Source organism: Gigantopelta aegis, chromosome 12, assembly GCF_016097555.1.
Source record: "Gigantopelta aegis isolate Gae_Host chromosome 12, Gae_host_genome, whole genome shotgun sequence".
In the NCBI taxonomy this organism is placed as follows: Eukaryota; Metazoa; Mollusca; class Gastropoda; order Neomphalida; family Peltospiridae; genus Gigantopelta; species Gigantopelta aegis.
In genome coordinates, this window is record NC_054710.1 from 15178339 (window position 1) to 15195973 (window position 17635).

General features: G+C 39.7%; 1 protein-coding gene and 1 pseudogene across 1 annotated transcript; both read right to left on the reverse strand.

The window, feature by feature from the left end:
• The window catches only part of LOC121385855, a 36163-nt pseudogene extending 25103 nt beyond the window's left edge, over positions 1-11060 (reverse strand).
• A 207-nt stretch (positions 11061-11267) lies between these two features.
• LOC121385737 (protein ALP1-like) lies at positions 11268-14437 on the reverse strand. Its single transcript, XM_041516505.1, has 3 exons — positions 14067-14437; positions 13489-13604; positions 11268-12055 (listed from the first exon to the last, which is right to left on the reverse strand). The coding sequence occupies exons 1-3, from the start codon at positions 14386-14388 to the stop codon at positions 11492-11494; spliced, it is 1002 nt and encodes a 333-aa protein (XP_041372439.1). The 5' UTR covers positions 14389-14437; the 3' UTR covers positions 11268-11491.
• Positions 14438-17635: the final 3198 nt, after the last annotated feature.

Here is a 17635-nt window from a genome sequence, read left to right on the forward strand (position 1 = left end):
TAAACGTTAAAATACATTATACATTTTCCGGTGGAACTCTAATTCTCGCGGAGCTGGGGGGGGGGGGGGGGTGAGGTGTGTTCGCACCCGTCGCACTGAGAGCATCGGTGTTCCATCGACTGGTACTAATCATACACCTATAACCGCAGACCAGGGCCCCCTTCCACGAAGCGATCTTAGCCCCAAGATCAACTTAAGTGCATACCGTAGGGTAGCTATGCGCTTACGGTAATCTTAGGGCTAAGATCGCTTTGTGAAACGGGGCCCAGGACCCGAACGTCCGTGTCTTTTTCTTTACGCATAACAGAGAGACATCAAAAGTTAATGCGTTTGACACACTCTCAAGATCCACCCACACCCCACCCACCAAAAAAAAAAAAAAAAAAAAAAAAATTTTTTAATCATCATTATAGCATATCTTTGACATACTACCTCCAATGGCTATTAGTTATATCAAGAGGCGTAGCGTAGTGTGTACCGAGGATGGGGGTGACCGAATATGAACCTAGAGGCAGTACTAAACCAAATAACTTCCGGCTGGGTCAAAGTTTGAGGTGCAGTGAACTTTTTATAGAGAAGTGAGCACCACAAGTCCTGTGATTGGTGATAAATGTGAGTGTGTTGGTTGTAAAAAAAAAAAAAGTTTCATCCGGGAAAAAAAAAATGTATGCAATTTTATTTCATCTTGTACCACTGTATCAAGTAGCCTTGTGCTTGAAATATGTATGGGGTACCTGTAAAAAAAAAAGTACTCAAATTTTGTGCGGAACTAGGGTAGTCATAGGCGCTACTCGTCATCTCAGAAATTATTAGTTTGAACCCGTGTTTTCTGATTCACTACCGGCCTCGGTGGCGCAGTGGTTAAGCCATCGGACTACAGGCTGGTAGGTACAGGGTTCGCAGTCCGGTACCGGCTCCAACCCAGAGCGAGTTCTTAAGGGCTCAATGGGTAGGTGTAAGGCCACTACACCCTCTTCTCTCTCACTAACCACTAACAAACTAACAACTAACCCACTGTCCTGGACAGGAAGCCAGATAGCTGAGGTGTGTGCCCAGGACAGCGTGCTTGAACCTTAATTGGATATAAGCACGAAAATAAGTTGAAATCAAATCAAATCAATCTGATTCACTTTAGAGGGACATTCCTGAGTTTGCTGCATTGTAAGATGTTTCCGACTAATAAACTATTTCTACGATTAAACTTACATAGATTAAATAATTTTCTTGTTTAGAATATCAGTGTCTGTATATTCAATGTGTTTCTGGTCGTCTTAATATTAGTAAGAAGCCCAAACTGGATTTTGTCTTCAAATAATTTCGTACGTACGAAAAAATTTCTTCTTTTTTTTGAAAATAAAATAAAATTTAACCTAGTACAAATATTAGAACGATCAAAAACTTGTTTAATATACAACCACTAATATTTTATGCAGAAAAATATATTTTGCATAGCGATACTGAACAAAAGGTTCCCTGACTTGCACAGGTAAACAACATGTTAATTTATTCTCGAACCACGTCTGTAAAAATACTTGACACCGGTACATTTCTGGGAGCGGGAAGTAGCCCAGTGGTAAAACACTCGCTTGATGAGCTGTCGGTTTGGTATTGATCCACGTCGGTGGGCCCATCGGGCTATTTCTCAACCAGTGCACCAAGACTTGTATATCAAAGATCGTGGTATGTGCTATCCTGTATGTGGGATAGTGCATATAAAATATCCCTTGCTGCATTTGGAAAAAAATGTAGCAGGTTTCCTTTGAAAGGCTGTGGTATGTGCTACCCTGTCTGTGGGGTTGTGCATATAAAAGATCTTTTGATACTGACAATTGTAGCGGGTTTCCTCTGAGATATATGTCAAATGACCAAATGTTTGACATCCAATAGCCGATGATTAATTAATCAATGTGCTCCAGCAGTGTCGTTAAACAAAACAAACAAACTGTTACATTCGTAGACTTGTTTTAAACATATTTATTACTAAATTGTAATGGTCATGGATCGGTCAACAGGTCATGCCTGAATTAAGCAAATGGTCCGCTTTTAGAACTAAAACATACAGGTGTATACATATAGAGTTTCTGGTGGTGCAAAAACAAAATAGAAAAAGGTCCACTTGGTTCATATTCGACCCCCCCCCCCCCCCCTTTCAGGTCCAGATCACGCTACGCCCCCTGTAACACCTCTCCATTACATCATAAGAATATACAGATGCAACAATCAAGTAATGATAAAATGAAAACACCGTATTATTTAATAAGTAAAAAAAGATTGTTGTGGAATCAAGATTTATATACTGAAACATGATTTTGTTCCGAAGTTCAGTGTATAGGGGGCAATACCGAATATAATGCTCAGAATCTTCAATATAATGCTCAGAATCTTCAATATAATGCTCAGAATCTTCAATATAATGCTCAGAATCTTCAATATAATGCTCAGAATCTTCAATATAATGCCCACAGCCACAGGTTGGTTCGTCTGATATAAAACGTGAAAACTTATGGCCATTTAAATTACTAATACCAAGACGAAGTTGACAATGTAATATTCGTAGACTTACAAAATGTCACTTTAAAAACTGACATTGTAAATACACTTAACACTAATACTTTCACAAACAAAAATGTCACTTAAAAACTGACATTCTAAATACACTTAACACTAATACTTTCACAAACAAAATGTCACTTTAAAAACAATCTAATTAAAATTAGCTCCACTATATGTGGATCTAACAGCAGCCAGTTGGAGCCCATGTCCACCAATCAAAACCTTACTTGCAGAATCATGCCAGTGATTTGAAAATAATTTGAAAACATTCCGAATTATCCTGAGGGTATACGATATGTTTCATGTGAATTACGAATGCCTTATTTAGACCAGTAGAACTAATTTTAATCAGATTGCTAACAACACTGCGTAGTCTCCAATGTCCAGGTAACATTTCGTCTGTAAATAATAATTTAAATATTGACCAATCACACTTCGTCTTTTATAACGTTATTTGGGAGCATACAAATTCTAAAAATGTCGGGCGAGTCTATTTTAGTGGCCGCAGTACAGCGAACCATACCAATACGTACGGGATGGGTTATCAGTCTTCAATTTCACATTAAAAATTATTTATTTATTTGTAGGGGGGGGGGGGGGGGGATTTTTTATCGTATGCTACAGAGAAAGCAGATTGACTACCTTCACCCTCAAATATGAATATAGTAAATATGTATTAATATAAATAAGAAAGACGAGGTTCAGGATCTGAAGGGCTTTAATAATAGGGTTAATTAATTATAACTAAATCAGTCTTCAGTTTTACATTACAAATTATTTATTTTATAAAATAAAACATGTTTTAAGGCATTCGTAATTCACATGAAACATATCGTATACCCTCAGGATAATTCGGAATGTTTTCAAATTATTTTCAAATCACTGGCATGATTCTGCAAGTAAGGTTTTGATTGGTGGACATGAGCTCCAACTGGCTGCTGTTAGATCCACATGTAATAGTGGAGCTAATTTTAATTAGATTGCTTTAAAAACTGACATTCTAAATACACTTAGCACCAATACTTTTACAAACAAAAATGTCACTTTATTCTTTATTATTTCACGGACAAACACAATTTCACTAAAGCACTAAATAGACTTGATAGAACTGAATGTCTGAACATACAAACAAAATACTTGAACATACAATCAAAATGCCACTTTATTTTATAATTAAATAATTAAAAAGACGTAACGCTGATACACAGGCAAAATGTCACTTTATAGCTAAATATCTACACATTATTGACACTGATACTTACACAGACCAACAAAATGTCACTTTATAACTAAATATCTGAACATTATTGATACTGATACTTACATAGATAAACAAAATGTCACTTTATTCTAGAACTGAATATCTAAACACGACACTGATACTTTCATCGGTTGAGTGCTCGCTTGAGGTGCTTGCATCGCAGGATCGAATCACCTCGGTGGATCCATTGAACTGATTGGTTTTCTCTCGTTTTAACCAGTGCACCACAACTGGTCAAAGGGCATGGTATGTGCTTTCCTGTCTCCGTGTCAGAATTGCCAAATGTCTGACATCCAATAGCCGATGATTAATTAATCAATGTGCTCTAGTGGTGTCGTTAAATAAAACAAACTAACTTTTTACTGATACTTTCATAGTCAAGGGGATCAATGATTCATTGGCTGTTGGCATGTTCGGACCAGTTTATTATAATATTGGGGGATGGGTGGAATATCCAGGTAAGTTAAAAAGTTTGTTTTGTTTAACGACACGACTAGAGCACATTGATTTATTGAGTGGCCTCGGTGGTGTCGTGGTTAAGCCATCAGACATAAGGCTTGTAGGTACAGGGTTTGCAGCCCGGTACCGGCTCCCACCCAGAACGATTTCAACGACTCATTGGGTAGGTCTGAGACCACATCACCGTCTTCTCTCTCACTAACCACTAACCTACTGTCCTGGACAGACAGCCCAGATAGCTGATGTGTGTGCCCAGGACAGCGTGCTTGAACCTTAATTGGATATAAGCACGAAATAAGTTGAAATGAAATGCTTTATTAATCATTGGCTACTGGATGTCAAACATTTGGTAATTTTGACAAAAACAATTTACCATTAGATAGTCCCCTGTTGACTATCAGCAGGAGCCAGCCGTGGAGCACTGGTTGGGTGGGGGGGGGGGGGGGGGGGGGGGGGGGCCTGAATAGTTCTATAAAAAGCAAGGAAGAAATGTTTTATTTAACAATGCACAACACATTTAATTACGGTTATGTGGCGTAGGGCACGCCTGATGCGAGGTCGGTCTAGGATCGATCCCCGTCGGTGGGCCCATTTGACTAGTTCTTGTTCCAGCCAGTGCACCACGACTGGTATATTAAAGGCCGTGGTATGTGCTACCCTGCTTGTGGGCCGGTGCATATAAAAGAGCCCATGCTACTAATGAAAACGTAGAGGGTTTCCTCTTTACGACCATATGTTTGACATCCAATAGCCGATGATTAATAAATCAATGTGCTCTAGTGGTGTCATTAAACAAAACAAACTTTATGCGGCGTAGGACATATGGACGGAAGTCCGCTGCCACCAGGCCATGGGCGCTTCTCTATTGGTGGAAAAGATCCTTTATATCTCACAGACAAGATAGTACATATCACGGCCTTTGTTACACCAGTTGTGCAGCACTGGCCGGAACGAAATATAGTCCAATGGGCCCACTGATGGAAGGAAGGAAGGAAATGATTTATTTAACGACGCACTCAACACATTTTAGTTAAGGTTATATGACGTCAGACCTATGGATAAGGACCACACAGATATTGAGAGAGGAAACCCGCTGTCGCCACTTCATGGGCTGCTCTTTTTGATTAGCAGCAAGGGATCTTTTATATGCACCATCCCACAGACAGGATAGTACATACCACGGCCTTTGTCACACCAGTTGTGGAGCACTGGCCGGAACGAGAAATAGCCCAATGGGTCTATCGACGGGGGTCGATTCTAGACCGACCGCGCATCAAGCGAATGCTTTACCACTGGACTAAGTCCCACCCTGCCCATCGACGGGGACAGCCCTAGATAGAGCATGAGGTGAACGGCTTACCACTGAGCTACGTCCAGCACTTTCAAGAGGGATGTGACCGGCCTCGGTGGCGTCGTGGTTAGGCGATCGGTCTACAGGCTGGTAGGTACTGGGTTCGGATCCCAGTCAAGACATGGGATTTTTAATCCAGATACTGACTCCAAATCCTGAGTGAGTGCTCCGCAAGGCTCAATGAGTAGGTGTAAATCACTTGCACCGACCAGTGATCCATAACTGGTTCAACAAAGGCCATGGTTTGTGCTATCCTGCCTGTGGGACAGTGGGTTTCCTCTCAAAATCTGTGTGGTCCTTAACCATATAACCGTAAATAAAATGTGTTGAGTGCGTCGTTAAATAAAACATTTCTTTCTTTCAAGAGGGATGCATCTTACGACCAGTCGCACATCGAGATAACTCTGCTACATAATGGCTTTCCTGTCCAGCTCTGGGCCCAATTTCACAAAACATTTTTATTACTATTGTAGTACAACAAACATAGTTAAAAGTACACGTATTTCATTTTCTTTTATTCTTAAAATGTCCATCTTCCGTAATGATGTAATTTTCTTCGTTAAATAGATACCAAACACTTGTAAATGTATACCTGGTATAACTGCTAGTCGCAAACGTAAACTTACGATGTTTTCTGAAATAGGTCCCTGGCCCTCTGAGTCAACGTAGACGCCCAACTCTGTGTTTTGTGATGAAGCCAGAGACGACTCGGTTATTCCCGTAGACGATGGTTTACGATATTCTAGAACATTGAATGCTATTGGCAGGTGTTCTTCTTCGTTTTCTGAAGCATCCAAATTTCGTGGACATAATATTTCGATACTGTACCGAACTTGCCATCATGATGTAGAAGTTCTGTCCGAAGTTGAGGAGGTAAATGAGTTTGGTCAAGGACCATATCACGCTGGGGTCGGCTTCAGTGAGATCTAGCAGGAACTCAACAGATTCTGTAACAGCAACCGGAAGCAAGGTTACAAAGGCAAACACTGAAACAAGTAAGAGTGGAAGCGTTGCTTTGTCTGGTTTTTCAGTTGTCGTCGTCGTACCACTGTTCTGAAATCTCCTACGGAAAGAGGTGCTTTGTCGGATCGTAATGATTATGACAATGTTCAGAATCAACACCACTGTGCACGGTAAAATGGACGTTAAACAGAGTGTGGTGAAAAGTTGGTAAAACAAAAAATGTTGATCAGTTTCATCGGTTTGCGTTAGTTGTCCAATATTCAATAACATCAACAAGACTGTTAGACAAATGCAAACCTTTATCGCCATGGACTTGGAGCACAATAAGTTACGTTTAAGAGGTAAAACAACGCAGATAAATCGGTCAAAGGTTAAGACAGTCACCAGCCAGGGTGACCAAAACAAGACAAACCATAAAATAAAGTTCCATATTTTACTAATTGCGATGTGGTATGTGAAGATAATATCAAAATAATGGTATTCATCTGCAGCGACTGCCATTGCAAGTGTTATCAGAACACAACTATCAGAAACGGCCAGCCATCGCAGGTAAACAGAGTACGCAAAACACTTCAACTTGACATCACTCATTAGTATGAATACAAGACTATTTCCGATGACTCCCACTGCAGCGATGATAAACACAAACGAAAGATAGGGTTTGCCACTTATTTTAAATTTGCTAAGATGCCAATCTACTTCTTCTCGAGTTTCCTTCTTAGTGCTATCGTCCAATAATGATTCAGCTGTAGACCTATTCAGGGCGATCCAAACAGTAGTCGTGTTCATTTAGTCTTGTAACTGTGTGACTACACAGCTGAAATGTAGACAAAAAGAAGTTACGAAACATAAAAACTATAATTTCTTACATACCATTTGGAAAGAACGTGTGAATTTGTTTTTGTAACAGAAAAATCAACCAGCGTCCAGCGCTCTACCAACTGAGCTAATAGGGAAATTCCCACTAGCTACTGCCAGTAGGAGCTCTTTATACCAACACTATTACATACTCCTCCCTCAAGTGAAGCTACGTCCCGGAGCTGTGGGCTACGGGCAGTTGGACTGTTACGGGTCATGAGTAGGATATAATTGTATTCTTTTGTTAAGAATGCACCCAGCCCCGACGTCGGTTCCAGGTGTAACAGAAAAATCAACCTCCACAGAGGGGATGTGAACCACAGACTCTCAGTACGGGAGTCCAATGTTCTACCAACTGAGCTAATAGGGAAATTCCCACCAGCTACTGCCAGTAGGAGCACTTTGTACTAACACTACTACATTTTCACACTGCAATCTCCAGCGTACGTTTGATATCAAGTTAAAGACATCTGATTGGCAGATTCACGATGATACCCCGGAAACCAAAGTAATATCATCCAATGGAAGTAGCACGACCGAAATTGATTGCTCTGTGACGAATACATTTAATTGAAACTGATTGCTAGGGTGACGCACACGTTAACTGAAACAGATAAAAACGTGTCATAGAAAAATGTGTAGTTTAAAAGAGGATGAAATATGTTTGTCTTTTAAAAAGAAAATACATGGATATGATATTTGATTTATTTAGTCGGCATTAAAGTTATATTTTAAACTAAATATTTCACTCTAACCAATTTAAAGGTGTTTCTTAATTTGTAATTAGAGCCAAGAAGCTCCAAGGAGAGACAAAGAAAAACAAAAAATATGTCCAGATTATTAACACAGATAAAAAAAAAGTAATAGAAAATGTGTAGTTTAAAAGAGGATGAAGTATTGAAATAGTCTTTTCGAAGCAAATACATATACAGTGAAACCTCTCAAAACCGGACCCTCTGTAAACTGGAATTCTCTCATTACCGGACGTTTTTCATGGTCCTTTTTTAAAAATCAGTACAGAAATTAACCTCTCTAAACCGGATACCTCTATATCCGGGCATTTTACTTGGGTCCAAGGGTGCCCGGTTTAGACGGGATTTCACTGTACATGACAATATTTGATATATTTAGTCGGCATAAAAGTTATATTTAGAACTAAATATTTCACTCTAACCAATTTAAAGTCGTTTCTTAATTTGTAGTTAGAAAAAGAAAACATATGAACAGATGACGAACACACAGAAAACAAAAGTTTTCCAGAGAAATGTATAGTCGTTTCTTAATTTGTAGTTAGAAAAAGAAAACATATGAACAGATGACGAACACACAGAAAACAAAAGTGTTCCAGAGAAATGTATAGTTTAAAAGAGAATGAAGTACAGTCCTCTTTTTTTAATGCAAAAACAAAGAGTTTGTTTTGTTTAACGACACCGCTAGAGCACAATGATTTATTAATCATCGGCTAATCGGTGTCAAACATTTGGTAATTTTGACATATAGTCATAGTTACTAAATATAATTTAAAAACAACAATAATATATACATACATAAAGTAATAATAATAATTATAGTAATACATAAATAAATAGATAAATAGATAAATAAATAAATATCAAACCTAGTTTTTAAAAAGCCAGCCCTTATTGCCGTTTTAAAACTACATTCCCTGGAATATTTTTATTATTTAAGCATATAGAACAGAAAATCCAATTATGTTTGGTGCATATATGACGCCGCACTCCGCATTGGTTTCACTACGCTGGCTTATCCAGGTCAAAAACAAAGCCATTATTTTGAAAGTGGAACACTTTTGACGGGCTCGCACTGATCTCGGTTTTCATTGGCTTATCACAAGTATAGAATTCCCCAACAAGAGATCACGTGAGATTTCGCAATTTTTGAACAAATTTAACTGTCTTGATTGAGGGGTCGTCTCATATCTCCAAAACATATTTATATCCATAGAGGTATGATACAACGCCTTTCCAGGGGTCGGTGAGTGGGGGATTTGCTTTGAAATTTTTACAGTGGCCAGCTGTTGGCATACGCGTTACATGTAATGCCGGGTTCAGACTACCAACTGCCACGACGGAGTTGGCCATGTCTCACAGAGCTAAAGACTTCTACCGACTTTTCAGTTGCAAGTCTGAGCGCTCTTACAACTCGATTCTAGTCGTATACAACTCCTACGACGCAGTTTTATCCGATTCCAAAAATGAATCGGGCCCAACTTTAGCTGGTAGTCTGAGCGCTAACTACAACTCAACCCGACGGCCAGTTGGCAGTCTGAGCGTATTCCCAACTCAACTGGGACGTCGGCAATCAACCAACCAACCACAGCGCAGCACGTTGGCCATGTGACAACATCCACAAAAAGTAAACATGGCGGACAACTTAAAAGAAGAGGAAATGGTGGAAATGTGGCGTTCCTACCCTGTGTTATACAACACATTTTCAAAGAACTATTCTAAAAGAAACCAAAAGCATGCAGCAATTTGGGAGATTGCGCAACATTTTGGAACGACCCGTACGTACTGTTCAGTCTGTTTTATTGTGTATGATCCAACTCTTTGTAAAATTTCATTTCAAATGCAGGGCCACGTAAATATTATGCCATTTTAGGGCCGTAGAAACTCCCCCCCCCCCCCCTCGAAAAAAATAATAGAAACATAAATTTGTTTTTTCTTAATAACCGTTTAAGGAGTTTTAGACTATTAACTACTCCCCCACCACACACACACACTATTATCTACACCCACCCACACACACACACACACACACACACACGGGCTGTAATTAGAGGTAGCAGAGGGCAGTTGTTCCCTCGAAAAAATACGAAAACAGTACCATTCTTGTTTAAATGCCATTTTGTCTACTGGGAGGAAGACACTACATGTACATTGCTCTGTCTCAGGGTTTTTTTTTTTACTGCCAGTGCCACACCATTTATTGCAGACTAGGTACCACCCTGCCATGAATCGGAAAATTGTTTTCAAACTTATCTATTTAAAAAGTATTGTTATGCTAATACAAATGATTTTCCGTTGGAATGCTTTTCCAATATAGATTACCTGGGATTTTAATGTTGGTATTGTCTTAATAGCCGCTTGTTCAATTCCTTGGAAATGCATTACCTCAAAACTGTAACAATGAATGCCACTCAACCGATATCAGTAGGTAGATAAACCAACATTATGGTCAAGACACGCCCCCCCCCCCCCCCCCCTCCCCCCATCCACCTCCCACCTCAACATCGTGGTGTAAACGTCACATATTCCAAATAATGAAGATCCATGGATATTTGTTAAATACGGCATTTAACTTTATCAGGAATACTACTCGGCGAAAAGGATTTGTTTTCTTACAGCCTAACGTTTCTGGGCTTTTTAAAATTCTTTCATCGTGGTATTATTTATTAGTGTTTACTTGTTATTCCAGCTGAAGATATAAATAAGAAGATAAACAGTTTACGTACGCAGTATTCTCGTTATCTGAAAAGCGACAAGCAAAAGAGTGGGAGTGCAGCCACAAAGAAGACGCACCGTCAGGAATGGATTCTGGAGAACCTGAGCTTTCTTCGCCCTTATGTGTGGAAGAGGAAAAGTGTTTCAACATCATGTGACAATGAGGTATATATCATAATGAACACTATTAAACTTTGTAAACTGTGTATTTATTAGCATTCTTAATGTGAGATAAGCACATAGAAAAGAAATGCATCTGGTACATAAGTATGTGCTATAAACATACTACCATTAATATTTAATACACTTTAAAAACAAAACGTCAGACTGTAACTGTAACTAGTATCAGATCATAGATTCCTGCCAGGACACGGAGCCTGCTGGAGAGTTGACGTACTGGACCAGGTATTCCCGTTGAGCCATAGCACGGGTTGTGTTGTTGGTCCCCGAAGGAAGTGTGGCCTGTGCCAAGACAGGATCATTTCGCCATGAACCATCACTGACTTTGTGTGTGTTAAAGTCCTCAACGTCAGCTACTCCCGTTGTTATTCCAATCTCCTCTCGTAGCATGTTGTGTAGTGTTCACGTTGCCAGGACAATCTTCGTTACCTTCGAAGGTTCAAGTGCAATTTTTGTGAAGTAGACTCGAAAGCGGTTTGCCATAATGCCAAAAACATTGTCCACAACCCGCCGTGCTCTAGAGAGCCTGTAGTTAAAAATGTGATGTTCATGAATCATATCCTTGTGCGAGTACGGTTTCATCAGATTTTCTTGCAGCGGGAAAGCATCGTCGGCTACGATATAGTAGCTCGGTGGTCGTTCGTCTCCAGGACATGGTGCAGAATCAGGGAACATGGATGAACGCCGATCCAGCGCTTGCTGGAGGCTGCAACCTTCAAACACTCCGCCATCGCTTATTCTTCCATTGCAACCAACATCAACCCACATAAATTTGTAATCTGCATCAACGACAGCCATCAACACAATAGAGAAAGTAGACTTGTAATTGTAAAACGTTGAACCTGAGCCAATTGGAGGTCTGAGGGTAACATGTTTTCCATCCAGAGCTCCCAAACAGTTGGGTAGTTGCCACCGGCTCTGAAATAGATTGGCCGTTTCCCTCCATTCCATTTGGTTTCCTGGGCACTGTAAATAAAGGAATAATACGTTTTTGTTATTGGATGTCCACGAACACAAACGTTTATTTGCATTTGATTTTTCTATTATAATTTCAGTCTGATGTTGACAGTGACATAAACAAAAACTCTGAAGTCACATGCAACTCGGATATCGACGACGATGATGATTACGATGATGGTGAGAATGGGCAAGAGATTGGAGCATTGGACAATGCTATGGAAACTAATGAAGCCAACTCGACCAACAATAGCGACAACTGTAGAGAGGATAAAGACAAGGAGACAGATAAAACGACACAGTCTGCAAAAAATAAGGGGAAGAACAAACCCGTCACGTCTGACAGCTGTGGCAAGCAGGTGAATGAAAATGGTAGTACACCGAAGACATCCAAACGAAAACGAAGTAGGACAGACAGTGAAGTGGCCGAGATAGAGCTACTCGTCGCAATGAAGAACTCTATAGAGGCAAGTAAGCAAAAGGAACCAGACGATGATATTACAGTTTATTTAAAAAACCTGGGGTGCAAATTAAGAAAGATTACAGACAGCAGGGTACTACTGATCGTGCAAAATGAAATAGAGCAGATTATATTCGGAGCAAATATGGGAAAATGGGATAATCATGTACAAGCACAACTATCACAAGTTCAACCATCACAAACACAGTCATACGGAATGTATACCACGCCTTCTACATCGACTACTCAGGTCAATGGATTTAGACAGAATTGATATAATTATGAAAACGGCACCATCAACAGTCCCCCATCTGATGGAAATCAGACATTCACCTCTATGCTTGAGATGTAAAACTGCTAAAAGAGATTGTTTCATGTTCACAGATGTTTTACTTACTGCAGTCCCATGATGCATTTTAATCCATTGTTCTATGGTTGTGATGTTCACAAGGATGGGGGGTATGAACTATTTTTCATTTGTTGATGTAAACGCTTAAAACGAATATGTTATGTTGTTTTGTTGCAGCTAGAATATCTATGACAATAATGTTACTCATCTGATCTAACTAGTATACAATGTAAATGACCTTTAATAAATGCTACCGCCTGTTTATCTTATTTGTGTTATTAATTTAGCACAAACAAGTTTTTCTTCTTTCGTTCGCTTTTTGACTACACATTGAGACCAGCAGTGTCTATGAATAATAGTCTTCTGGTCAGAAATGTAGTCATAAAAGCTGTTGGTGCATGGCATTGTAGTCTATTAGAGTGCGCCGTCCGGCCCAATACCCCTGACTTCACCACTCGAGGTTTCTGTTAGGGTTACCTCATCCTTAATCCATATTTGTCTAGACTCTACCCATTAACCAAGTAAGCTTGGGTGTCCCTAACAGGAGCCAAAGCTCCTAGTGGCATAGCTCTCTGGGTCACTGAGACGTACAACCCCCTCACCACGTCAAGGAATGGAGTGAACAAGTTTCACCTTCATGTACTTGCTCTTGAGCACAGTGTATATAGCTTCACAGACCTCAGGAACGAATTCGCCGATCGTTGTTGCCCCAATTCGGAAAAGCCAACTTAAGCTTTTGTACGTTTCTCCTGAAAAACAAAATCCAGAATGTATACAAATAACAACAGTACACTGAACAAAATGAGACAATTGGTACGCAAACTATTACTTGTGAACAAAGTCCACTTATCACCGCCTATCTATCTATCCATCCATCCATCCATGTTCTGTGTGTGTGTGTGTGTGTGTGTGTGTGTGTGTGTGTGTGTGTTGGGGTGGGGAAGGTTCACACAACTCACGTGTATGATTTCCTGTTGCGATTGTCAGATACATATTGAACAATAACGCATGTTATAATAATTATACAATGTGATTTGAAGTGTGCCTTTTTATGATTTATAAGTATGTGTACACATATTGATACATGTACTTAAATTAAATAGTAAAGTAAATAAAGTACTAAAACAGTTTCAGGTATCATGCGACTTTAAGAAAATTCATAATACATGATACACAACAGTATGTGACAGCAGGTGCAACAAATTACTTACCGGTAGCCAGAAACCGTATAGTGACTGCTAGTCGTTCAGCTGGGGTAATTGCCGGTCTGAAAGATGTGTCTTTCTTGGTGATCAGGGGAGTCACTAATCCAAGAAGGACGTCAAAACTGTCTGACGGCATTCTCAAAAAATTATTATACTGTGTTAGCTCTTTAAGCCTAAGGATGGGGAGAAGGTTTTCAAAAGCACCTTGCTCCCCACCTTGCTCCCTAGCCCACGGTCGACCATTCCTCCTCAGTCTCCGTTTTCTGCGAAGTCTGACAATGGCGACCGCGGCTAGACCATACATAATATCCATTCTCATCTGTTTCATCTACATTGATCACGTGTGCATGCAACGTCATACAAATGACATCACGATCGTGGTGGATTGCCAACGATTAGTTGTTAGTCTGAGCCCACCAGTCGTTAGTGGCGAGTTGGGCAAAATACAACGCAACGGTCGAGTTGGCCAACTCCGTCGTGGCAGTTGGTAGTCATAAGGGGGTGTTACTAATTACGTAACGCTCTAGGGGTAGAGGAAGAGGGTACTGTGTTCGATTTACGTAACATTTTTTAAGACTATATGCTATTTTTATTCATTACTTAGACCTAAAAAGGTGTTTTTTGGAAATGCGCGGTCAGTCTAGGAACGAACCTCATCAGCGGGTATACAAAAAGACCATGGTATGTGATATCCTGTCTGTGGGATGGTACATATAAACAATCCCTTGCTAAAAAAAAATGTAGCGGGTTTCCAAGGCGCGTGTGCAGGGATTTCAGCGGGGTTGGGGTTATAGACTGTGTTAAGCGAAGTTTATATGGGGCCATGTATTTTATTTTAAAAATATATACATGATTAATGTGTTACTAGTATACAAACTAAACTTTGAAAGTTCTACTAATACTTTATAAAATATCAATTCTGAAATAGGAAGGTACGGCTGTCGATAATACGTTGTCAAGATCAAACCGGTTTTAACTACAGCGCAAGATTTCTCTTTTAATTTTTTGAGACGAACCCTACAATTTGAAATTAGCAAACGCACGTGTTAACTGAAACTGACAACAGACTGTCGTTTGTGCTTTGCCGAGCTATGGCGGCACAGGCGACGAATCAAGCGTATACGTTTGACGATATCCGTTCATAGCGAACACACACGACTTTTTAAAAAGTGCATTTGAGCTTGTATTTCACATTTGTACATGATGTTATAATATGGTAACCAGAGAATGTAACTTTGAGCTAATAAAAATACGATAATGTCCAGAAATTCTTGTAATTTTCTAAACTTGATCATTATTGGAGGGAAAAAAATTAATAAAATAAAAGTTATAGCTCTGTGTAATCACATACGAGAATAAAGTATGATTAATCAACGATTGATTTTTTTTGACGATTGATTTTTTTGGACTAAATCTTTAACATTTTACCTCACCTCGTGGTCAGCTTCAGTAAAAATCGAACTCGTTTGACGACAAATTAATGAATCCGTGAATGTCAGCCAGCAGACTGCAACATCACTTTATATATAGCTACAGCTTTGACGTCGATGATGAATATAAACAAAAAATTCCGTTCCTAACAAAACATTATTCCCAAGTCGGTAGTAATATACTAAAATATATTCACATTACATTGTCAGTATTGACTACTCATTAGAAATCTACTGTTACGCTAGTATCAGGCTATCAACTGTCACGACGAAGTTGGCCAACTACCGGCCTCGGTGGCGTCGTGGTTAGGCCATCGGTCTACAGGCTGGTAGGTACTGGGTTCGGATCCCAGTCGAGTCATGGGATTTTTAATCCAGATACCGACTCCAAACCCTGAGTGAGTGCTCCGCAAGGCTCAATGGGTAGGCGTAAACCACTTGCACCGACCAGTGATCCATAACTGGTTCAACAAAGGCCATGGTTTGTGCTATCCTGCCTGTGGGAAGCGGAAATAAAAGATCCTTTGCTGCTAATCGGAAAGAGTAGCCCATGTAGTGGCGACAGCGGGTTTCCTCTCAAAATCTGTGTGGTCCTTAACCATATGTCTGATGCCATATAACCGTAAAATAATGTGTTGAGTGCGTCGTTAAATAAAACATTTCTTTCTTCTTCTTTTTTAAGTTGGCCAACTCGATGGTTGCGTTGTAATTTCCCAAACTCCCTACTTAGACGGATGCGCTGAGATTAACAACTGGCCCCGTGTTTATAAACCTTAAAGTCTAGACTTTAATAAAGTCCAGACGTTAACGTCATGACAACGCCATTCAAATAGCATTACTTTAAAGTCTGGACTTTATTAAAGTCTAGACTTTAAGTTTTATAAGCACGGGCCCAGATCGGTCGTATATCTGCAATTGCCTGGAGTGGATTAGGTTGATCTGCATATATAATTTTACAAGCATGATTAATAGCTTCAAGACCACAATAATTGTCAAATTCGTCGAGTTCGTCAGAATCGTCTGAAATGTTTGCAGGATCGCCAGTGTCGCTGTCAGTGTCAGATTTTTGACAACAGGCACCTTCCATAGTAATAAAATAAGAGTTACCGCCCTTGAAACATCTTTATTCTAGAAACCAAATGCATTAAATATAATAGTGTCAAGTTATATACTACGAGAATCGAGCTGTAACGGTGTTCAGATTAGTAACTTGACAGTCGTAGAAGTCGAGAGATCGGAGAGTTCACCAACACCGTCGTGACAGTTGGTAGTCTGATCCAAGTATTACAGTAATAATCACAGAAACAATAATTTTACTATACTGAACTTCCACAAGAATAATCGATATGTGACTCAAATTTCCTTTCAGTTTTTGAAATTAAACTCTTTACAAATATCTTTATACCTTAATAACCAAGATACAAACAACTGCAGAGATGTTTCATCATATTACAAGTTTGCTTGTTTGTGTTGTTAAACGACACCACTGGAGCACATTGATTAATTAATCATCGGCTATTGGATGTCAAACATTTGGTAATTCTGACACGTAGTTATCAGAGGAGACCCGCTACATTTTTTGCTAATGCAGCGAGGATCTTTTATATGCACGTTCCCACAGACAGGAAGCACATACCACGGCCTTTGATCAGCTGTAGTGAACTGGTTAGAACGAGAAAAAATCCAATCAGTTGAATGGATCAACCGAAGTGGTTCGATCCTGCGACCCAAGCACCTCCAGCCAGCACTCAACTGACTGAGCTAAATCCCCCCCCCCCCCCCCCCCCCCCCCCCCCCCGCCAATCACCCAATCATATTACAAATGCATACATAATTTTCAGATTTTTCGCAAATCTGATCAGAGACTAAACCTATGTGGGCCATTATCATATTACGGTATATCTCAAATGGGTTTCTACTTTCAAAATAAAAAGTCATTAATGTTATTAAATTATTGGATAACTTGGTAGAGAACAAACACCAGGGGATCGTAAATCAGTACTAATGTGAGCAGCGCACTTTTGTTTCAAAAAGTTAATAACATTTGTAAGTACCGTAACAGGAAGAAACGAATAACAAAACACAGATTATTAAAACTAATTATTGAAAATTGGGAAACTTGTCAGGAAGGTAAGCTTCTTATGT